Here is a 24,339-nt window from a genome sequence, read left to right as displayed (position 1 = left end):
TGGCAGGTTTAAACTGTAATGTGTTCCTGTTTTTACTTTCTTCGACCTGTAGAGGGCAGCAGTGCTTGGGCATTTTGCCCATTTACAATTGAGCTTTATGAGGCCTGAAATAATGGCAAATATCTTCTTTGTGAAACACTTTGTGAATTTAAAAAGGTGAAACCTCATTAATTACACTTACTAATGTCAACGTCATTGCATTGAATAACAGGGACGTTTGTTTTCACACTTTCACCTGTGACTTTAGATGAAGGTGTAAAAGATTTTTACAAGGGGATTTCTCCTGTTTTTATTTTTGCGTGTCACCAAGCACTTTTCTCATCATTAAAGACACCAGCAATAGATCATCATCTAGTCCGCTTGACCTAGTCGATGATAAACCAGCATTGGAGGGCAGACATCTCTTGTTCTCATGGAAACTGGACCATAATGCTTTGCTTGCTCTGTGCAGTGGCTTCTTGGTAATAATCAGACTTGAATTACCTGCTATAATGTTTGCTCAACATATACAAGAATTGTTGTTGTTTTTTATTCCCAGAATTCACTTCTTTCTGTGGAATCAAACACCTTATTTGCAGCACTCACTCACCCACTCACAGCACAGATTTCATCTCCGGTGGGATTAGCTGTCACTAACGCAATATGCCCTGCAACAATGCTCTGCCAAGTGTCGGAAATCATTTCAATGCAATTAAAAATAGTGACAACAAAAACCTTGTATTCTAATCTGAAGTGGCAGTGATAGGTTTTGTTTGCTTGGTTTGGTTTTATTTAGTTTTTTGTTTGTTTGTTTTTTGCCTTTCTGTTTAGTTCAGGGTTTTTCATGTTTTTTTTTCATTTCGTTAGTTTTAATATTGGATTTGTGTTTAACTTCGTTTTATTTCATAGTCTAGTTTTGTTTCTTTAGCGTTTTTTTTTTAGCATTTTGTCATTTTAGTTTGTTGGTTAACAATTTTATTTCATGGTTTAGTTTTGTTTCTTTGTCATTTTTTTCTTGTTTTGGGTTTGGTTTCATGTTGCTGTTGTTTTTGTTCGGTACTGTTTTGAAGTTTTTTCTCTGTTTCATTTTGTTTGTTTGCCTTTTTGTTCAGTTTAGTTTGTTTAGTCTCGTTGTTTTGTGTTTTTAGTTTCTGTTGTTGTTCAGTTTTGTTTGTTTTTTTTGTTTGGTTTTAATGTTGGGTTTTTGTTTAACTTTGTTTTATTTGATGTTGGTTCATTTTTTTTGTTTGTATTTTGCAGATGTTATTTGGTTCTTCATAACAGTATAGTTTAAATGTTATTCATGCCCACACTAGCATTAGAATTACATTAATTGTGGGATCCAGGTAAGAAATCATCCTAAATAGCCTCATCCTTTAAATAATGTTTTATTATTATTATTATTATTATTATTATTATTCTACACTAATGGCTCTGTGGAAATTAATAACATAATTATTGTGGGCATGGAGTCAATCTGACAAACATTGGGTTGTTTGGTTCGGATCGGAAGGGCTGAGTCATGCGCTGGGAAAGTGGTGTGGAGAGATTCCAGATGACTACAGCTGGTCTTTGACATATATTAATGTAGACAGATGCCATGCTCACACACCAGAAACACTGCCTGATTCAGTTTCACAAGCAGATAAACTTTAGCTGGAAATAGAATTATCCAAGAGCCTTTAGTGGTGATTCTCTGGCTGCTTTTACCTACTAAATGTTTCATTTTAGTATTTTTTTGTTTGTTTAGTTTTTTTGTTTTGGTTTTTGTTTGTTTGTTTGTTTGTTGTTTCATGTTGGCTTTTTTTGCATAAAATCATGGGGGGAAACATTATCTAAGAGCATGTAGTATTTAACCTTTAGCCTTTAGATTTTCTGGCTGGTTTCTCCTTCTGAATAATAACATTTTGATTACATCTACAGCAGGGTTCCTCAAATCTTACCCTGGAGGTCCAATGTGCTGCAGAGTTTAGCTCCAACCCTGATCAAACTCAGCTACCTGTGATTTTCCAATGATCCTGAAGACATTGATTAGCATGCTCAGGTGTGTTTGATTAGGGTTAGAGCTAAACTCTGCAGGAAAGTGGATCTCGTGGGCCAGATTTGAGGATCCCTGATCTACAGTAACAAGCAATGCTATGGTATTACCATGTTCTTTGGACATTTGCCATTGTAATACCATACCTTTTAATTTAGTAGTGCCACAGTATTGTTTTAAGGTACTTTGGCCCACTATGTAAATCCTTTTGTGGTAAATTTGCAACAAAATATTAGCAATCATTTAGCTAAAATTAATTATTTGGTGATCCTTTCTCTAATGCAAATTTCCAGATCAGAAAACATTTAAAACAAATTAAAGATAAACTATCAATTAACTAAAAATTTGTCGACCGTACATTTTCTACCATACTTTTTTACTCCAATACAAGTTAGATCCATCAAGGTTTGTCGGGTCACTTTTTCCTTAACCTCGTCTTACAGAATTTTTCTTGCCATTTTCTCTGAAAAAGATCTGCAGGTTTCTAACCCCAGTTGAGATTGTGCTGATCCAGAGAATAGTGTGGCATTTTGTGAGAAAATTTCAGCGGCCCTTAAACACTGTTCCCACACGGCAGCCGAGTGTGGGCAGTTAACGCCTATTCTGAAATTCCAATAGTGAAGATCCAGCCAGAGGAGAGGGATTATTGGGGAAACTAGGGAAGTCATTTGGACGGGTATTAAAAAGCAGGCAAACGCATCCTCAGGAGGGGTTGCTGAATGGCCATCCTGACTTCTGCAAAGAAGTAGTATGCCAAGTAAAACAACTAAAGGCTGTGTAAACATGATACAATTACAGTGAAATGCACTGAATAGGTGGAGGTCACAGAAGACCATATAAACAGATGCTGGTTTATAAAAAATGGCGAATTTGTTATGCACACTGAGCTAGAATACAAGAAAAGTGAGTCACGCTCAGCGGTGTGTGAAAGGCGAATGGATCTACTGAGAATTGGACTGTGGATATTGTTTGAATTATTATTGAGCTGGAGACTCACTTTAGTCAAACTGCTCGTTGAGATGAGTTTTTATTACGTTTTGCTGTGGGTTGTGGTTGATGTTCAGACAACACCAAATTCAGGAAAAGGTTTCTGCAGAGTTGCTTTCCAGTTTGTTTCGAGCTATTCTGTGTTGTTGAATCATGTTGAATTTATGGCTTATTTTCTCATCTTGATTAATTGAGTCAGGATTTCCTCCAGTGTGGTGGGCGGAGTTGTGGGCGGGGCCATTTCTCATGGGCCTCATTTCTCAAATCTGAAGGGCCAAACATCAAAGCCTACAAATGATAATCACCACGCCTGATGTGTTTACTGCATTTCAAAGGGGCGATTGAGTTTATTATCTTCAATTATGTTGCTCTTGTCTAATGAGCCTTTTGTTTGTCAGATCTCAGAATTTCCATTGTTCCTTTCTCGGTTCTTTGTTCGTGAAGAAATGTCACATTATTCACGTTGCACGTAGAAGCTTTCATGTTGAGATAAAGCCTTTGAAATGTCAAAACCATGGCAGGTAAAGTGTCCTGATGTTTTTCAAGTGATTAATTCACTTTGTTAGTCTTAAGGGGGCTTTAGAGCTAACAACAACATTAATCTAGACATCTACATTTACTGAAAAAAGTTATATGTACTTAATAAGGCAAAAAATTGTTATTTAACTAAATATATGTGCTAGAACGTTGAAAAAATGTTGTAACATTTATTAACACATCCTGAAGTGTATATATGACCCTGGACCACAAAACCAGTCTTAAGTAGCTGGGGTATATTTGTAGCAATAACCAAAAATACATTGTATGGGTCAAAATTATAGATTTTTCTTTTATGCCAAAAATCATTAGGATATTAAGTAAAGATCATGTTCCATGAAGATATTTTGTCAATTTCCTAGCGTAAATATAGTCAAACATAATTTTTGATTAGTAATATGTATTGCCAAGAACTTCATTTGGACAACTTTAAAGGCAATTTTCTCCGTATTTAGATTTTTTTGCTCCCTCAGATTCCAGATTTTCAAATAGTTGTATTTCAGCCAAAGATTGCCCTATCCTAACAAACCATACATCAATGGAAAGCTTGTTTATTCAGCTTTCAGATGATGTATAAATCTCAATTTCGAAAAATTAACCCTTATGACTGGTTTTGTGGTCCTGGGTCACATAGGTGTGTGTGTGTATATACAGTTGTGCTCAAAATTATTCATACCCTTGGTAAATATAATCAAAGAAGGCTGTGAAAATAAATCCACACTGTTTATCAACTTGATCTTTCATTCAAAAATTGTAAAAAAAAATCCAACCTTTAATTAAAGTTTAAAAAAAAAAAAAATTCCTCTAATACAGGACGTGTGTCTATATCGTCCTAATGCACGGTGAGGAGGAGAGTTTGAGTGGCCAAAGACTCCAAGGATCACTGCTGGAGAACTTCAGAAAATAGTTTGGGAGGGTTTCAAGAAAAAAATAGAAAAGAAAACGCTCTCATCCAAAAACAAACTCCAGCATATTTATTTGCTAGACACGACTGGAACTTTAAACGGGACTGGGTTCAATGGTCAAATGAAACAAAAAAAAAAAGCTTTTTAGCAGCAAACACTCACGATGGGTTTGGTGAACACAGGGATAAAAAGTACCCTGTGTGTACAATGACATATACTGCTGGATCTTTAATGTTGTGGGCCTATTTTTCTGCGGAGATCCTGGATATCTTGTTCAGATAGATGGCGTAATGGATTCTATAAAATACCAATGGATAAAAAATTATCTGACTGTCCATGCTGGAAATCTTATAATGGGCCATGGTTGGATATTATCAAAGAAGGCTGTGAAAATAAATCCACACTGTTTATCAACTTGATCTTTCATTCAAAAATTGTAAAAAAAAATCCAACCTTTAATTAAAGTTTAAAAAAAAAAAAAATTCCTCTAATACAGGACGTGTGTCTATATCGTCCTAATGCACGGTGAGGAGGAGAGTTTGAGTGGCCAAAGACTCCAAGGATCACTGCTGGAGAACTTCAGAAAATAGTTTGGGAGGGTTTCAAGAAAAAAATAGAAAAGAAAACGCTCTCATCCAAAAACAAACTCCAGCATATTTATTTGCTAGACACGACTGGAACTTTAAACGGGACTGGGTTCAATGGTCAAATGAAACAAAAAAAAAAAGCTTTTTAGCAGCAAACACTCACGATGGGTTTGGTGAACACAGGGATAAAAAGTACCCTGTGTGTACAATGACATATACTGCTGGATCTTTAATGTTGTGGGCCTATTTTTCTGCGGAGATCCTGGATATCTTGTTCAGATAGATGGCGTAATGGATTCTATAAAATACCAATGGATAAAAAATTATCTGACTGTCCATGCTGGAAATCTTATAATGGGCCATGGTTGGATATTCCAACAGGACAATGATCCACAAACAAACATCAAAATCAAAACAAAAATGGGTCACTGAGAACAAAACCAAGGTTCTGCCCTGGCCAACCCAGTTCCCTGAGCTGAACCCTATAGAAAACGAGTGTGGTGAACTGAAGAGGAGAGGCATCAACATGCAGCTGGAAATCTGAAGGGTCTGGAGAGATTCTGAATGAAGGAAGAACTTTGCATCATGTTTTGTTTTGGTGTGTTCTAAGTATTTTTAGCAGGTTGCTAAGGTGTTCTAAGTGGTTTTTAGCATGTTGCTATAGACCTGTGTGACTCCACCCCTTTTCAGCGCTGCGCTCATTGTCTTCTGTCTTCCGTTTGTATTGTCCACAGCATGAAAGTAAGATCGTACGAATTTATGAATAAACCGCTTGTTTTCAAATCTTCGCAGTCTACACACATTTGTTATGACATCCATTTCGAACATTAAAATCTAACATTAACTCTACGATAAATGAATACACTTCACCAGCTAATTACTCTTCAACAGCGATGCTATAGAGCTATTGCAAAAACAGTTCAAAGACAGAATTCTAAAGCTGGCTGCGCACTTGTTTCTGCCGCATAAGTTCTATACAGTTGTTAAAGGGGTCATATGATGCGATTTCAATTTTTCCTTTCTCTTTGGAGTGTTACAAGCTCTTGGTGCATAAAGAAGATCTGTAAAGTTGCAAAGACTAAAGTCTCAAATCCAAAGAGATCGTTCTAACACGCCCCCACATGTCTACATCACTATGTGGGAAGATTTGCATAACGCTGCCCAAATGTTCACGCAAAGAAAGAAGGCATAACTTTTATTCTCGCTGTAGTATTGTTGCCGCTGCCGCCATTTCGTGAAGACGCTGTGTGCTTCGTTGTGAAAGCGAAACTACTTTGTTTGGTCTTCCAAAAGAGGACGATATCCGCTTTGTCATGCCTGGAGCTGATCCGTGCTGGTCGCTGAGGGAATACATCAGCTTAGTGCTGTGGATCACCGGATCGGCTTTCACCGCGGACAAAGCGGAGTCCAGCCCGGGGTCGTCACTTGTGGTTGCCGCTCCTTCATCGGATCCGCCGTTCTCGACCCCGCCGCCTCTGCTCACTCTGGCCCGGCCACAGCTCACGCTAAACCGGGGCTTCCGCTCACGCTAGGCAGCTGTGTTTTTCGTTGTGAAAGCGAAACTCCTTTGTTTGGTCTTCCAAAAGACGGCACGACTACAAATCAGTGGTTAAGTTGTATTTGCAACACTGTTCCAGAACAGTTTAACCCAAATATCCATATGTGTGCAGCACATTTTATGGAGGACTGTTTACTGATCCTGGGAGAGTAGACTACAATGCCGACAGTTCTGACTCAGTCTGTAAGTACGTTTTCATTTAAAGGATTTTCCACTGATGATTCAAACGCAAGTTCTGGGCAGTGTAGAGTAGCACTTGTTGTTTGTCATTTCTCTGATCACAAATGCAGACAGGGTTTTATGTTTACGCAGTGCGATGCGATGCAATGCAACGCAATGCGTAAAAAGACAGTATAAGTCATTATAATCAGTAATTATGTCCCCACTGAATGCAACAAATGCCTCGTTTGTAATGGGTTTTAATGTTTTTGTCTCTTCGCTCCGGCCGGGACACGGCATCAACAGTATGGTGAGGGGCGTAACATTTCCGTCACACGCTTGAGGTATTCGGCCAATCACAATGCACTGGATAGCTGGCCAATCACAGCACACCTCGCTTTTTCAGACCGATGAGGTTTGTAAAAATCGACGCGTTTCAAAAAGACGGGGCATAGAGGAGAAACAATAATGTACAGTATGTGGAAAATAATATTTTTTTACTTTAAACCGCATAAACACATTTCATTACACCAAATACATAAAACAATGTTCTTTTTAGCAGCATCATATGACCCCTTTAATGTGTTCTACTTGTTTTTAGCACATTGAAATGCTGTTGCTACCATAGACTGTAAAAAAAAAGATGGATGACTTCATTCCACTGCAAAAGTGATGCCAAATTATCCTGGGTATGGTCGCTGTCATCTAGCACTGATAATGTCATTTGGAGCCTGAGTCTGCGCAGTAGCGATTCGTTTGGAGCCCGAGTCTGCGCAGTAGCGATTCATCTGGACCCGAGTCTGCGCAGTAGCGATTCATTGAAGCACGAGTCTGCGCAGTAGCGATTCATTGAAGCACGAGTCTGCGCAGTAGCGATTCATTGAAGCACGAGTCTGCACAGTAGCGATTCATTGAGGCACGAGTCTGCACAGTAGCGATTTGTTTTGGGCCCGAGTCTGCGCCGTAGCGATTAATTTGGAGCACGAGTCTGTGCAATAGCGATTCATTGAAGCACGAGTCTGCGCAGTAGCGATTCATTGAAGCACGAGTCTGCACAGTAGCGATTCGTATGGAGCACGAGTCTGCGCAGCAGCGATTCGTATGGAGCACGAGTCTGTGCAGTAATGATTTGTTTGGACCCCGAGTCTGCGCAGTAGCGATTAGTTTGGAGCCCGAGCCTGCACAGTAGTGATTAGTTTCAAGCACGAGTCTGCGCAGTAGCGATTCATTGAAGCACGAGTCTGCACAGTAGCGATTCGTATGGAGCACGAGTCTGCGCAGTAGCGATTCATTGAAGCACGAGTCTGCGCAGTAGCGATTCATTTGGAGCCTGAGTCTGCAGTAGTGATCATGAGATTGAGCCGTGACATCAAAATCCTGCCCAAACTCCTGGAGACCCAATCACAACCACACAATCAGGATGCCACGCTCTGTTTTTATAGCATCAAATAACTACTTAAAAGCAAACTTATTAAAAATGTGTACTTGAACATATATCCGTGTGATAAGAACTACCTAAAATGATGGAAACCATCTCTGGGAATAATTATTTTAAATATAATTTGAATTTTAGTTTGGCTCACATCCCATTCGTTTACATGCAGAGGGGTTTATGACCTATACTGCAGCCAGCCACCAGATGGAGATTTAAATGATTTGGATTCACTTTTTAGTACATGTGTGGCACATGGTTTCTAAGTAGTTTTTAGCACATTGCTATGCAGTTGCTAAGGTGTTTTGATTGTTTTTTATCGCATTGCTATTCAGCTGCTAGGGTTTTTTCTAGGCGCTTAATAACTGGCTTGGGCCAGTCTTTAGGATATTCTGGCTTCTAGACATGGTTTGGGTCACTCCTTCAATGAAATCTATGGAATTTGTCCGTTTTGTTTTGTCTGCATGTGAAAATCACCAACTCACTGAGGGATGAGTTAGTTTAATACACAGCATGAGTGATTTTAACACTGCGTGAGTGATAGGGCGATATGTATGAAATAGGTGGGTATTACTGTGATGTTGACAGTTCAGCGAGGATAGCATGATCTCTCTCTCCGTCTATAACTCTCGCCCACATGCTCTCCCCCAGTTGGTTGTGATCGGGCACTGAAGGTCAGTGGAGGTGTTCTTGCATTATAGCAGACATAAGGGGGCTAATAACCAGGCAAATATGAGTGTGTTTGTGTGTTGACGTCGGTGCGTCTGCATGTAAATTGCTGTCACATAATCCATGGTTAAAGCTCCAGTTAGTAATCCATTTCACACTTTGGGTTATTTTGTGGCATCCACAATCTTAAAACACGCCAACGGCACGCCACCTAATCCTGCCAAATAAATCCACGCTATACAGGATCCACGCACTGCAGAAACGCTGACATCGCCATGGTAATCTGACATACGTCACTGCTTATGTTTATATGTTTTGTTTTTTTGATGTTGACAGTTCAGCGAGGATAGCATGATCTCTCTCTCCGTCTATAACTCTCGCCCACATGCTCTCCCCCAGTTGGTTGTGATCGGGCACTGAAGGTCAGTGGAGGTGTTCTTGCATTATAGCAGACATAAGGGGGCTAATAACCAGGCAAATATGAGTGTGTTTGTGTGTTGACGTCGGTGCGTCTGCATGTAAATTGCTGTCACATAATCCATGGTTAAAGCTCCAGTTAGTAATCCATTTCACACTTTGGGTTATTTTGTGGTATCCACAATCTTAAAACACGCCAACGGCACGCCACCTAATCCTGCCAAATAAATCCACGCTATACAGGATCCACCCACGCACTGCAGAAACGCTGACATCGCCATGGTAATCTGACATACGTCACTGCTTATGTTTATATGTTTTGTTTTTTGAGTACGGACAGTATCTCAGTTCTTATGAAGGCCCATACAGGTCAAAATTGTTTAAATAGGTCTGGTCCTGGATGCTAAAGTTATTAGATGAATATGTTACATGCAACATGTTGACCTTTAACTAGCTTAACCGTTTTTTTCCTCATGACAGTAGATGTCCAGTAGATGTGGCAACTCTAAATGTGCAACTTAATATACTTGTATTGTATTATGAATTGAGAAGGGTAAAGCTATTTCAAGGGACAGTATCTTAATAAATATAGAGAGCTGAATAAAGTTTGGCCAAATAACTTTGAAATAAACAAAGGCATGCAAATCAAATTTAAAGGGGACCTTATGCAAAAATCCCTTTTATAAGGTGTTTGAACACAGTTGTGTGGCTGCAGTGTGTGAAAACAACCAGCCTATCCTCCTACATCAGCTCCACACAAAATCACGCGTTTGTTTTCCAAATTGCCTTTCTGAAAGAGTTTCTTGGCACTCTGTAAGGCTAATGTTGCTAAAGCTACCATTGTTTCTGCCTGTTTTCACTGATGCTGCCTTCACGTGCTACCAGAATGATCGTAAATAGGAATGTGGTAGTTAAAAATTGCATATGAAAGCAATTGACCACTTGAATTTGTCGAGCTCATAATCACAAGTGGGACTTATAAAGTTTGTGATAGCACGCAATGGCACCATAAGTTATTTTTATCGTGCCGTGCTCCCCGTCTGTGTAATTCATAAATGCGTATTTATTATGCACAGTACAATCAGATGACAGACTTTTAAACCGAGTACGTCTTCTGTAAAGATAACAGGCTTGTACTAATAGTGGAATGTTTATTTGTATCCCGGAGCATGAGCTCTTGAAGCTCCGCCCTCTTCTGAAAAGGAGGCTGGGAGCACCAGCTCATTTGCATTTAAATGGACAAACACAAAAATGGCACGTTTTGGCTCATAACCTAAAAGTGGCAAATTTAACAAGCTATAAAAATTATCTGTGGGGTATTTTGAGCTAAAACTTCACATACACACTCTGGGGACATTAAAAACTTATTTTACATCTTGTTAAAAGAGGCATAATAGGTCCCCTTTAAGTAACACTAAATGTATTTCTGCAAATATTTTACAAATTGTAATCCATTACTGATTCCAAATTACATGACTATATATATATATATAAGTAGATTATAGTTAATGTAATCGCATCTTACATATCTTATATAAAAAATTTTACATTATATGCTATATATGTATATATATATATTACAAAATGTAAAAAATATATATATATATATTAGTAATACTATGGTATTCTACCATAATTACATTTTAAATATGTACTAAATGTGGAATCCAGATCATGTAAATAATTACTCAAATTAATTACTTATACATACATCATATACATTATTATTGACTGTTATTTATTATTTACTAATGAAAACACACATATTGCCATATTTAAAATTTCACATATATACCATTATATTAATTTACTAAATATAAACTCCTATTACAATATACAATTTGTATATATATATATATATATATATATATATACACACAAATATATAAAAAAAATTATAATATATAAAAAAATTTAATAGCAAGTATATATATATATACATATACATACACACATTACATTAAATTGTTTTACTAAATGTAAACACATTACAATATGCAATATGTAAATATACATGTATATAATATTTACATATTGCATATTGCAGCTTCAAACTTTTTCTGATTCATAGCAAATTACCTTTATTTGTTCATTCCAGCCATGAAACCCATCACTTCATTACTGTTTGACTCTCAGACAAGTTCACCAAAGCATTATAGACAGAACTGTCTTCTGCGTGTTAAAACTAGAGTCAATTAATTAAATGTGAATGTGAGCGTGACGTTGAATGCCGAAGAAGGAAGAAAGAGGATTTTCTGAGTAACTGTCAGCTTAACCATTAAAAACCGCAAACCCACGCGTACCCTGTCAACAGCCCTACCCTGCAATGACAACACCCACTCTGAGCAGGGGGCCCCTACACACACACACACACCAGGATGTGTTTGTACGTCACAAAGTATCTACGTATATGTGTATGTGCACATATACGTGGGCGGCCAAGTGTGCATGGGTGTGTTTGAGTAGGAAGACACGCTTGACTCGCATAGGCAGAGCAAATTAAAGGAATCTTAGTTTTTATTCATCGCCACCCCCCTTTTTATTCTCTCGCTCCCTCTCTTTTTCCTTACGTTTCTCAGGTTTATGTTAGAGGTCACCTATTTCCAGATACAAAAGGAACAAGATCATGTATGGTGTACATATATAAATATATATGTACTTATATATATATATATATATATATATACACATATACACAGGCTTTTACTTGCACGTTATGTGTATGTATATGTTGTCATAATTTTTGTCCTGTGTAATATGACAAATACCATTTTTTGGCATTTTTAAATGCTTTTTTTCACAAACATTTTTAACGCATCTTTTGCAATATTTTTCAAACGTTTCATCTAAATGTAAACTTTAAGTTGTTCATGGTATGTGCATGTACCTACAGTATATTTATACATTTACATACGTGTATGTTGTCTTCATTTTTGTATTACAAATAGCAAAAAACGTAAATTTTCAAAAGCACTTTTTTCCACAACGTTAAAGAGATTAAGTTTGTTCAGATTGATAAATTGTGCCATTTGTTAATGGATCCTTTGCAACGTTTTTAAAACACTTAATCTAATTGTACACTTTACGTTTATGTATGTACATATTGTCTTAATTTTTAGACAATTTCTAGTCATTTTTCAATTGCGCTTTTTTCACAACATTGAAGAAACTTTACGCCATTTGTTAACGTATCATCTAAATGTATTTTACGTTTAAGGACATATTGTCTTCATTTTTCAGATACAACAGAAAAAGTTGTAGTCATTTTTCAAATGTGCTTTTTCGCAACATTTAAGAAATGTTATGCCATTTTTAAAGCATCCTTTGCAACGTATTTAGAACTTTTTGTCCAAATGTACATTTTACGTTTTCTTTATTTTTTAGATACAAAAATAAATTATAGCCTAGTCATTTTTCAAATGTACTTTTTCACAACATTGAAGAAACGTTATGCCATTTCGTTAATGCATGCTTTGCAAAGTTTTTAAATTTTTCATCTAAATGTACATTTTACATTTAGGTACGTACATATTGTCTTCATTTTTGTGATACAACCACTGATCTATAATAGAGAACTGGATTGCTCATGACGTCATAAAAGTGAAGCCGCCGCCCGCCATATTGGTATTCCCCACTGTTCCCATACATTCCATTGAATTAATAGGAAATCGTACGAATTTAATGAGAAAACATCACCTAACAAGTCAGCGTTTTTAAATCTGAAGTGTCCCTGTACATTCTTACAATGCAAACACTCTAGACATGTAAATGGTTATTGTTTAAATGTTGGGAATTTCCCCTGCTTATTAAAAAGTTACGTTCATTACAGTAGCGATCATCAGATGAACATGATAAACATCAGACGGACACGACCTCAACATATATATAACAAATGACAAAGTGCTCATTCTGAAATCGGAAGAAAAATGTATGCTTTGTATACACATATGCAATGCATAAATACACATTACACATTGTTTATGTAATTCTGTTATAGTGTAGTGGTTTTTCAAATGCACTTTTTTCGCAATGTTCAAGAAATGTTTTACCATCCTTTATTTATATATATATATTTATATACACACACTGAACAAAATTATAAACGCCTTTTATAAACGCCAAAAGAGTGGCCTTTTATTGTGGCCAGCCTAAGGCACACCTGTGCAATAATCATGCTGTCTAATCAGCATCTTGATATGCCACACCTGTGAGGTGGATGGATTATCTCGGCAAAGGAGAAGTGCTCACTAACACAGATTTAGACAGATTTGTGAACAATATTTGAGAGAAATAGGCCTTTTGTGTACATAGAAAAAGTCTTAGATCTTTGAGTTCAGCTCATGAAAAATGGGGGCAAAAACAAAAGTGTTGCGTTTATAATTTTGTTCAGTGTATATATATTCTCACGTCCTCATGTTCATCATACTCTCACGTTCATCATATATATATATATATATATATATATATATATATATATAATGTTTCAAGCAAAACATTCCACAGATGTTCCACAAATGTTATCTATATGAATAAAAACACTGTGATAGCACGGATAGATCCGTGATTGCAGGCAAGGTGCTGTCGCTTGTCATTTTTGTCACATAAGATGGAAAATGTCTTGGAAAAGCTTTTGTTTTGAGGAACAGACCAACACGAAAGTGGGGGTTGACAGCAACCACCACGCACTTCCTCCCAGGGGCTGTTCGCTGTGCCCAGCCTCCTTCCCAAAATAGCTCAAGATGCTCAGACAGATGGGAGGCTGCTGATGCGCCCCTCTATCTAAAGATCCAGCCTTTAAGATGCATGATTACATTTCATTTTAATATGCAGCTTGTGCATTTTTCAAGCTAGTGTGATTTACTGTAGTAAAATGTGGCGACTTTCCCGGGTTTCCCATGTACGAACATGGCCACCACAAAAATACACGCATATGCTGTACTGAAGGCTGTGTGGGTTCATGTCAAAACAAAAAAAACATGGTATTACCGATTAATATTCTTCAATATGTCATCATGAATGTGTATTTTACCGTGTGTGACCGTTCAGGTCTTCTCTCTCTCTCTCTCTCTCTCGGTATTCCGTCCCACACGCATAGCGCTGCCCACGCGAGGATTTGCGTCAAGCCGGCGCGTAGGAGTGAGACAGCAATGCAGCTTACATCGGAATATCCCCGCACACGAGAGAAAGAGACAGTGCAAGAGAGAGACAGCACCGATGAGCCTTCAACACACTTTCTCTCCTTCGCGAGAGGCGGAGCGCTGCCTCGAGACAGCGGCCAGCACCGGGAGCAGTCGCGCACACCAGCTGCGAAAGAGAGGTACGTAAACCCGAGGACTAATATAAACATTTCATACATAGACATTCAGATGGGGAGGGTAGAGAATCAAAGCATGCTGATTTGAGCTAGATGGGTATATTATAGACTCAATATCCGAGTTATTTGCATGCATTGAGATTCTCAGGTGCATGTGAAGCAATAGTTTTGAGATCTTCTCAGGTGAGTTTGCAGGGGAACTGTTCATGTTTTTGTGTAGAATAGTGTAATGCAATAGTGTTTGCAACTATTCGTAATTGCATTTAAATGTGGTGTGATGGCGAAAGATCTCACCAGGGTTATGCCAAGTGGATAGTACCTGTAATTTTAAATTAAGTCACTTGGAATGAAAACATCAGCTAAATAAGTACATAAAAGGAAAGTGTAAAAGTTTTCAATGTTAAAACTATTCAAATGCAGATGTAAACATCTTTTCACTGCTTGCTACAAACATCAGAAGATAGATTGGTCATTCATTTCCAGTTGAGAGTAGGACGGCGGCTATGTTGAGTTCCAGTTCGTTGCGGATGCAGGAATCTCATATCCAGTTTGAGCTTCAAATGTATTGAAAGTTTGCAACTTTTGTGACTAAACTTTATGTGACCGTCCGACTGGATATGATGTATAGAGCTTAGTCAGGGCTGACTGAATTTTACATGGTTGAAAACTGTGTGCCGGTACTAGATCATGTCATTTTCACAACTTCCAAAATGTTTTTAAGAGCTTTTGTATACTGAAAGTTTTCTTGGAAAGACGTTTCATCAGCTAATCAATTGTCATGTTGTTAAACAAAAGCGCAATCTGTTGAACACTGTACTTCTATCCCTCACAGCCTTGTTTTCATTCTTGTCAAAAATGAAATATGGCTCTACCCTGACTAAGCACTATACCAGTTAAAACTACATGCACCGAGTCAGAATTATCAATCCTTTTTTTTCTAATTTTAACTTTGTTAATTTTTTTATTGAGTTGTTATACACTGTATTCTTGGGCAGTCCATAATATGTTCCCTCCAAAAGTTTTGATGATAATTTTTCCATTACGAGTAGCTTAATAATTTAACATCGCATACTCTTAAAAATAAAGCTCCTGGAAGAGGGTTTTGCAGCGATGCCATGACCTCTTAAAAATAAAGGTTCTTCACTGGCATCAGTGGTTTGATGATGAACCTTTTACATGCATGGAACCTTTCCTTTGCACAAAATGTTCTTTATAGTGGAAAAGGTTCTTCAGATTATTAAACACGATGCACGAGGTTGGTTCGAATGCTAAGATATTGATATTGTTGATTGTGCAGATTGACAGAAGTTGTTGTTCCATACATTGTTAAAAATAAAGGTTCTATTGGTTTCTGTGATTCCATGAAGAACCTTTATCATCCATGGAATATTTCCATTCTACAAAAGTTCTTTATAGTGGAAAAAGCTTCTTTTAGATTTTTAGTAAAAAGTGGTCCTTTTGTTTATTGTGTAGCTAACGGTCAACGAAGCATCTGCTCAGCTGTGCGTGAAAGATCTGTCGCTGCTGACCCGAAGAGATGAACTTTTCTCACTGGCCAGGCAGATTTCACGTGAAGTTACCTACAAATACACCCGCATGAGCAGCAGGTAAAATCCAATTCTTCTCAACGTTTGATTCTAAAGAAAAACAATTGTTGAAATAGTTGATTAACACATTTCTCTGTTGACATATTATGGATTATACAACAGTTCGTTCTGGTTCTCAAATCTGATTGGTTGAGAACCGTGAGATATTGTACTGGTATCGCTACAGGAATGCCCTTTCACAATTTTGTATCACTCCGCTTGTTCTAGCCGGGTCTATGTTTTTTTAATTATTATTCACTGAGCTAATCGTAGAGTATGTTAGTTAATATAAGAAGAAACGTCTAGCTTCGCAGTCTCTCTCTCTCTCTCATTTGAATGCACGTCTTGCCGCATTATTTCTCACTAATAACCTCATTATTTCTCACTAATAACCTCATTATTTCTCACTAATAACCTAACTGAAGCAGCACATGCCCTTGATACGAATTCTAAAAGTGACGTATGTTTAACTGTCAACATGAGCTTTGAATCCGTGGCAGAAGGAAGTAGTTCCACACAAAAGAGGGTTTTATTAGGCACTGTGTTATTTCTTGTTTAATTATACATGTTCTGTCGAACTGTTGTATAAACGCAATATCACTCTCGTACTCGAGTGATATTGCTCATGTATCTTGCATTTGTTTAAATAGGGTATTTAAAATACCCTAAACTTTAAACAAAAGCAAGATACTCCATAATACCGTATTTTATATTGGGTGAGGGACGTTCTTGTTCTAAAGAGTGTTTTATTGGACTTTTGACCTTGTGCACAAGATGATTCATCACATTTTTTTTCTCAACATCCCATAAGAACTTTTTAAAATCAACTTCATAGAGTACATTAGCATTTGCAAATGTCACATTACCAGACAAAAATCTATGAAAATGTTACAATTTTATTTTTAGATTGTTTCATTTTGAGCTTTGCCACTTTTCATGGTCTTTATTTATTCATATAAGGAGCATCTGTTTGTACAGTAAATGCCATCTTTTTAGTACTTTCACTAGTTTTTGTTATTTAATTGAAAAGTTTTACCACAATGACTGTTTATGGTGTTTCAAAATAAGTATAGAACTCAAAATACATCTTCATTTCAGGTCCCACTGTGGTGATGAAAATGAACCATCTCCCAAGAGGATCAAATCTGAAGTAAGTTCTGTAGATTCAGTTCATATTCATAAACCTCGCTGCGACAAATTGCTTCATTTGCATGAGACGCCTCAGCTTTGCAATCATTTCGAGCTCCAGGTGGTTTCTCGGGACTTCTTTATTAGTTTTGCATTCCTGTCTTGATATTTATTGCCAGGCGCCTTCCCGTTGTGTCTGAATTAGCGCTGTGTTTGTGTGTGCACTCTCTCTGTTAATAATCTCAGGAGAATAATTACTGTCATGATTCACTCTGAAATGTCGCGTTCACACAGCTTTTCCCATGAGCGACGGTCTGCGCCTCTGGGTGAACATCTAAAAGTAAATGATATCGTTGTTTTCGTAGCTCCGTGGGGCCTCGAAGTCAACAAAGCCGATGCAAACAAAGCTCTCAAGTCGTCAAATTAAAACTCTGTGATCAGTTTTAGCTGGCTTTAAAAAGCTTGTTTTTAACGGAAGTTGTTTTTGTGGGGTTCTCTGGATAAAGAAAAGCTTAGTACACAAACGCGCAATCATTCATCTGCACAGGCGGAGAAGTACACAGTGGACTGAAAGACATAATTGACATCATCCTGTGGGTGCTTACTGAATTACCCACGCATGGCTGTGGCTGTCTCTGCCTGAGTCTAACGTCATACGTGGACACACAAGCACACACACACACACACACACACACATGTGATGACCTAAGAGGAAAATGCGGAGGTTGTCAAGGGGCGACACGAAGTATAAATTCGTTCAAAGGTGACAACGGCTGATCTGTTAGAATAACAACAAATATACTGATTAGAAACAAACTAGAACATTGCCATGGCAGAGAAAGTATGTTTATGTAACAGTGTTTTAAAGTTTTTACCATGATTAAGTAAAAAGGACCAATTAATACTATACATTTAAGAACTCAAAAAGTAGCTAAAATTATTCTGATACTAAACTTAAATGTAAAAAAAGTACTATAATTAAGTTTAGCTTCACTATGACTATATATTTGACTTTTATTGTTTAAAAATGATTTTATAAATAATTTACTTAAAAATGTATCATTCTTCTGAATTCTATGCATACATGACCTATAAAGTAATTATTGTTTTAATACTCACATGTGATGACCTAAGAGGAAAATGCGGAGGTTGTCAAGGGGCGACACGAAGTATAAATTCGTTCAAAGGTGACAATGGCTGATCTGTTAGAATAACAACAAATATACTGATTAGAAACAAACTAGAGCATTGCTATGGCAGAGAAAGTATGTTTATGTAACAGTGTTTTTAAGTTTTTACCATGATTAAGTAAAAAGGACCAATTAATACTGTACATTTAAGAACTCAAAAAGTAGCTAAAATTATTCTGATACTAAACTTAAATGTAAAAAAAAAGTACTATAATTAAGTTTAGCTTCACTATGACTATATATTTGACTTTTATTGATTAAAAATGATTTTATAAATAATTTACTTAAAAATGTATCATTCTTCTGAATTTTATGCATACATGACCTATAAAGTAATTATTGTTTTAATACATTTTTTTTTTTTTTTTTTTTGGGGGGGGGGGGGGGGGGGGGGGTAAATGCTACAGTGTAAAATATGATTATTTGGATGGTTCATCTTGCCAGCAGCATGACTTACCTCCTCATGCACTGTGGACTTCAGATGTGATGACTCAGTTTGTGCTAACAGCTTTCTCCATTTGTGCAAATGTCATGGTTGCACCAGAGATGCAAATAAATGAAGCCATCATGGAGATATAAAACACTCTCACTTCTGTCTCAGCTAATTTTATTGTAAGTTTAGCATGAGCTCATCTATTTATTTCACTTTTTCTCACCTTCTCTTAGGATGGTGTGTACGATTTACAGGAGGCTCTTCACGTTCTTCATACACGTCAAGAGACGGTGAGAGAACAGCTCGCAATTGCCAAATCTAAAGGAGAGGAGACAATCAGACATAGTCTACAGGTAGTCTGCGTTAAGTTGATGTATCATAAAACATAGTTTGAACGTTGTTTTATTGTTGGAATTGTTTTCCAAAGAATTTTGTTTGAATGTTGCTTCAAAAACTTAATTTTAATTTTTTAAACAATGTTTGCTTCAACGTTGCTTGTTTGGAAACAATGTTTGTTTGAATTTTAAGTTTTGAAAGATAGTTTCAAACTTGTTTGAAAATCAGTTTAAATTCTGATGAAAACAGCTTTCAAACAAACATTTTCAAACAACATTAAAACAAAAATCTCATTGGTCTAAGCAATGTTGAAACAAACATTGTTTATAAGAGCAAAGATCAAACAAGCTTGAAATAAACTTTCAAAGTTCTTTGAAACAACATTTAAACAAAATTCTCTTGAAAAAATAAACATTTTGCAACGTTAAAAAAAAGTTTTAAAACTTTTTTTAAAAGGAGCTTTGAAAGCTTATTTCAAAAGTGTTTGAATTTCATTTTTTAAACCGTGTTTAAAATGTTTGTTTTAAAGTTGCTTGAACTGCAGTATGTTTGGAAACAATGTTCAGTTGAATGTTTTAAGTTTTGTTTGAAAGTTAGTTTCAAAGTTATTTGAACTTTGTTCAAAACATTCTTTTGAATAAATGTTTGAAATGCTTGTTTGAACATCTGTTTCTCAGTTGTTTTAACGTGTTTGCTTTTGAAAACTTTGCTTTTTTTTTTAAATCTTGTTGTGAACATTTTTTACATTCAGGTACAGCTGGACTCTCTATTGGCCAAGCAGGTGGAGCTCTTGCGTGACACTTTGTTCAAAACATTCTTTTGAATAAATGTTTGAAATGCTTGTTTGAACATCTGTTTTAACGTGTTTGCTTTTGAAAACTTTGCTTTTTTTTTTAAATCTTGTTGTGAACATTTTTTACATTCAGGTACAGCTGGACTCTCTGTTGGCCAAGCAGGTGGAGCTCTTGCGTGATGCTGCTGTCCAAGAGAGACTAAAATCGTTAGACTGGCGGATTCCAACTGCAGCACTGAAATACCTCGCTCCCACTGCTCAACACTGCAACAGCAGCCTCTCACATCTCTCTGGTACATTTCTCCTCTTCTTCTTTGTTACTCACTGCTATTTTGCATTTGCATTTGTTTCGTGTTCGTAGCAGTAGTTGACTTTCTATTCTTAAATACAGGTGAGAGACCCCTAAACTTGCGCCTGACAGATGTGCCGCTGGGTAGGCAATTAGCCAATGAGCTCAAACGACATCACAAACAGAACGCAGAGGAACGACATCATAACCAACAGACGTCTGAAGAGAGAATGGTGGCGGCCACAGGTTAGTGCTCACAGCCAGACCATGACAGATTCTTCACAACTTTTGAGTTGGCAATTACTCTTGAGTGAAGCTATAAAAGAAAAATAACACATAATAAATGTAAATAATAAACTTTAAGTGTACACTTTGGAAAAAACAAACATTCTAAAAAGTGTTCTTCTGCCTGATGTCATAGGTTCTCAAAGAATATTTAATTCTCTAGTTCTTTAGAAAACATTCTTTGAAGAACCTAGAATGTGAATATAACATTAAGAACTTAAAAGTTTTGTTCCAAAACCTAGTTTGAAAGAAAATAGTACTTTTAATCTACAAAGATGCATTAAATTGACAGTAACAATTTTTACATTGTGACCAACGATGTCTGTTTCAAATAAATGTTGTTGTTTTTTTTTACTCTTTATTCATCAGAGAATCCTAAAAAAATTATTATTGTTTCCACAAAAAATATTTAGCAGCAGAACTGTTTTCAACACTGATAATTGTAAGAAATGTTTCTTAAAGACTAAAGGCAGGCGTACATGGTGCGATTTTTGCTGTTGTACGAGCTCGCAGGCGATTTTTTTTATCTCGGGAGAAAATCACAGATGCTCGCGTGGTTTCGGCTCGTGTAAGAAGTACGGGCCGATCCGAGACGTTACGAGCACCTCCCATCCTCCGGATAATTTTCAAACATGTCAAAAAAAATCAGATGCTGTCGGTTTAAATTCGTGGAGTATGTGCGGTTGAACGAGACGATTTGGCGATCCATCTGAAGTTGACCAATCAGAAGATGACAAAAACCATATAGTCTATAATAATTTTAGTTTAATTATACAGTTCTATTTTTTTATTTGTTATTCCGAATGTGCCAAATTTACCGTTCAGCTTTATGAATGAATATGCCTGTTGTATTTCCGGCAAAACGAGCTGAAATTCAGAAATGGCATGCTGACAATTCAGCTTTGCATCACAGAAATAAATAACATTTTATAGTTTATTCAAATAATAAACAGTTATTTTAAATTGTAATAATATTGAAAATTTTTTAGATTTTTTTACTGCACTTTTGACAATCATTAATAAATAGATTTCAATACTGTTTTCCTCTCAATATTACATCACTACTATCGACAATTCAGCTTTGCATCACAGAAATAAATAACATTTTATAGTTTATTCAAATAATAAACAGTTATTTTAAATTGTAATAATATTGAAAAATTTTTAGATTTTTTTTACTGCACTTTTGACAATCATTAATAAATAGATTTCAATACTGTTTTCCTCTCAATATTACATCACTACTATTGATGCTTGTATAAATATTTTTTATTATTCAATTATTTATGTGTTCATATGTCTTTTCTTTTACAAGGCATCTAAATATATAAAGATAAAGCACATATTCTACTTTAGTTCAGTTTTACTCTAGTCGAAATGCATTCTGGTATTGCCACACCGTCCACAAAATACATGTGGTTCTGCCTTCAAATTTGGCCAAAACGTGGTATCTCTGAAGGCAGCGTAACGTTGCCGCCTACCTTTTGGAACTGCTGTCTAGGTAGAGCGTAAAATCTTTAAAGAGCCAGTGAAGAAACGTTGTACAGATTAAAATGGCTCTTGTTGGACTCTGTTTTTGCATGTCAGTATCATCATTGCTTCAGTATCATCCTGGCACATTGACACCTACACCGCTCCATTAAACCCTGATATGTCAACGCAACGCGTATATCAGCAAGGCTTCAGAGAACTTTTTGTAATGTATGCAATCTCTTACATGCAAATGTCCTCGATGAAGGTAGCACTTTCTCTCTGAAACTCCTACCTGCCTGCGCAAGCTGCGTTAGCGCACTGTGAGTAGGTGAGGAAGGGGGTGAGGATTTACTCGTCTTTTTGACGTTTCGGGTTTTTTCTTCCGCCCCAATGTGGGCAGAGCCTGATGTCAATCAGTGTCATTTACTGATCACACTGGTCTTTTGAACTGATTTGAATATCTGAAAAATACGTTTAATACCCTCAACTGTCAATTTGGTGACATAGATTTGAAACACTAAAAAGTACCATCCTTTATTTTGGCGTAAGCTCTTACGCTACGTGTTTATTTACTGGAAATTGCTGAAATGTGTTGAAAATTCCAGCATACTGAAACTGTTATGAGAATTGAGACAGTTGAAAATGTTGGATTTTTTTTTGGTCCTGCATCATTTGCACTTTAACGCTTGTTAAATTGTTTTTAAAACCACACACACAAAAGTGGTGTAGAAGTTATTTTTATTCAAAAATTTCTAATACACATCACAAATGATTACAAAGAAACGGCAAGCAACATGTTGAAATAAACATGACATTTTGAAGTAGAAAGACTGAAATGGTATTTACTTGTACAATCACGCCATTCAAGATGTAGATGCGTTTGTTTCTTCATCAGAACAGATTTGTAGCATTATTTAGCGTTACATCACTTGCTCACAAATGGATCCTCTGAAGTGAATGGGTGCCATCAGAATGAGAGTCCAAACAGAAAAACATCACAATAATCCACATATAATTCACACTGCTCCAGTCCATTAATTAATGTCTTGAGAAGGGAAAAGGGAAAAGGTCAGTGTTTATAAGAAACAAATCCATCATTAAGACTTTTTTAACTTTAAACCGGCTAAAAATATGAGTACTCTATCCAATAATATTGTTTTTGTCCAGTGACAACGTCATTTCGTCTGAATCAGGTGAAAAATGTGCACAGATCAAGCATCGTTTACAAAGGAAAACAGTCAAAAATAGTTCTAAACAAACATGTCAGTGGATTTTGATGTGAGAGGACAACAGGGGATGGACCTTTTCACTGGAAAATGTGTTGTTATGGATAATGGAGTTGTATTTTGGCCACAAGTGACGGTTTTAAGTTAAAACGCCTTAATGATGGATTTGTTTCTTACAAACACAGCTCTTCACTTCACTAGATGTTAATTGATGAACTGGACTGGTGTGGATTACTTGTAGATTATTGTGATGTTTTTATCAGCTGTTTGGACTCTCATTCTGACGGCACCCATTCACTGCAGAGGATCCATTGATGAGCAAGTGATAATGCTTGATTTCTCCAAACCTGTTCTGATGAAGAAACTAACTCGTCTACATCTTGGATGGCCTGAGGGTGCTAAATATTTTATAACTGAAGTTTGAAGAGTTTCGACATGATCAAACATGTATCTTTAATCTTGGTTCTTGGTTAGAAATTTAAAGGAATTCTAATCTTTTATATTTGCATTTCAGAAAATGGGTCTCAGAAGGAGCCCGGGCTTCTGGACAAGAAAACCATCAAATCAGAACCAGAGGACTCCAGATAACATCTTCAGCCTCAAAGTGAAACCTGCATTTTGTTTGCTCCGTGGATTTAGTAATGAAACTGTGTGGCCTTAAGAACTGTAAATGTAGATTTTTAATTTTTAAGAATTATTTTTATTTCTAATTTTAGAACAAAAAACACGAATGTCTTGTAGTCGTTGTACACAGAGAAACTGTCTAAGATTGTATTTGTGCATCTTTTTGTACATAACCTGTTTGGTTATTTGATTGCATGTCTTATTCGTAACTATTTTTTATTTAAACTACTCGTTAATCAACAGAAACACTGGAGTTTCGTAGAAAACGGTTGTGTAGTCCTTAGTTTAGTTAAGGTTAAATGATGACATTCATCTGTTCGTATCGGTTTGTCGTTGAGGATGAACTTAACGTAAAAGAATATTGAATATGTAGAATTAGCTTTGCGTGTTTTTG

At 36.5% G+C, this 24,339-nt stretch overlaps 1 protein-coding gene across 1 annotated transcript; it reads left to right on the top strand.

Moving 5' to 3' along the window:
* The first annotated feature begins 14,421 nt into the window (after nt 1-14,421).
* On the top strand, nt 14,422-23,981 carry LOC107586992 (NGFI-A-binding protein 1-like). Its single transcript, XM_016274575.1, has 8 exons — nt 14,422-14,589; nt 15,816-15,837; nt 16,056-16,189; nt 17,267-17,318; nt 19,153-19,272; nt 20,182-20,341; nt 20,440-20,583; nt 23,836-23,981. Exons 1-8 carry the CDS (start codon nt 14,483-14,485, stop codon nt 23,907-23,909), a joined length of 813 nt encoding a protein of 270 aa, XP_016130061.1. The 5' UTR covers nt 14,422-14,482; the 3' UTR covers nt 23,910-23,981.
* Nucleotides 23,982-24,339: the final 358 nt, after the last annotated feature.

Source organism: Sinocyclocheilus grahami, unplaced genomic scaffold (genome assembly GCF_001515645.1).
Source record: "Sinocyclocheilus grahami isolate Dianchi unplaced genomic scaffold, SAMN03320097.WGS_v1.1 scaffold87.1, whole genome shotgun sequence".
NCBI lineage: Eukaryota > Metazoa > Chordata > Actinopteri > Cypriniformes > Cyprinidae > Sinocyclocheilus > Sinocyclocheilus grahami.
This window is presented reverse-complemented; position numbering and strand designations above follow the sequence as displayed.

What these genes read in the sequence shown, in the direction of transcription:
- LOC107586992 (XM_016274575.1), top strand. Translation starts at nt 14,483, where the DNA reads ATGAGCCTTCAACACACTTTCTCTCCTTCGCGAGAGGCGGAGCGCTGC. An exon ending in CCAAGAGGATCAAATCTGAA is followed by an intron (nt 17,319 to 19,152) that starts GTAAGTTCTGTA and finishes ACCTTCTCTTAG; the next exon opens with GATGGTGTGTACGATTTACA. An exon ending in CAATCAGACATAGTCTACAG is followed by an intron (nt 19,273 to 20,181) that starts GTAGTCTGCGTT and finishes TTTTACATTCAG; the next exon opens with GTACAGCTGGACTCTCTGTT.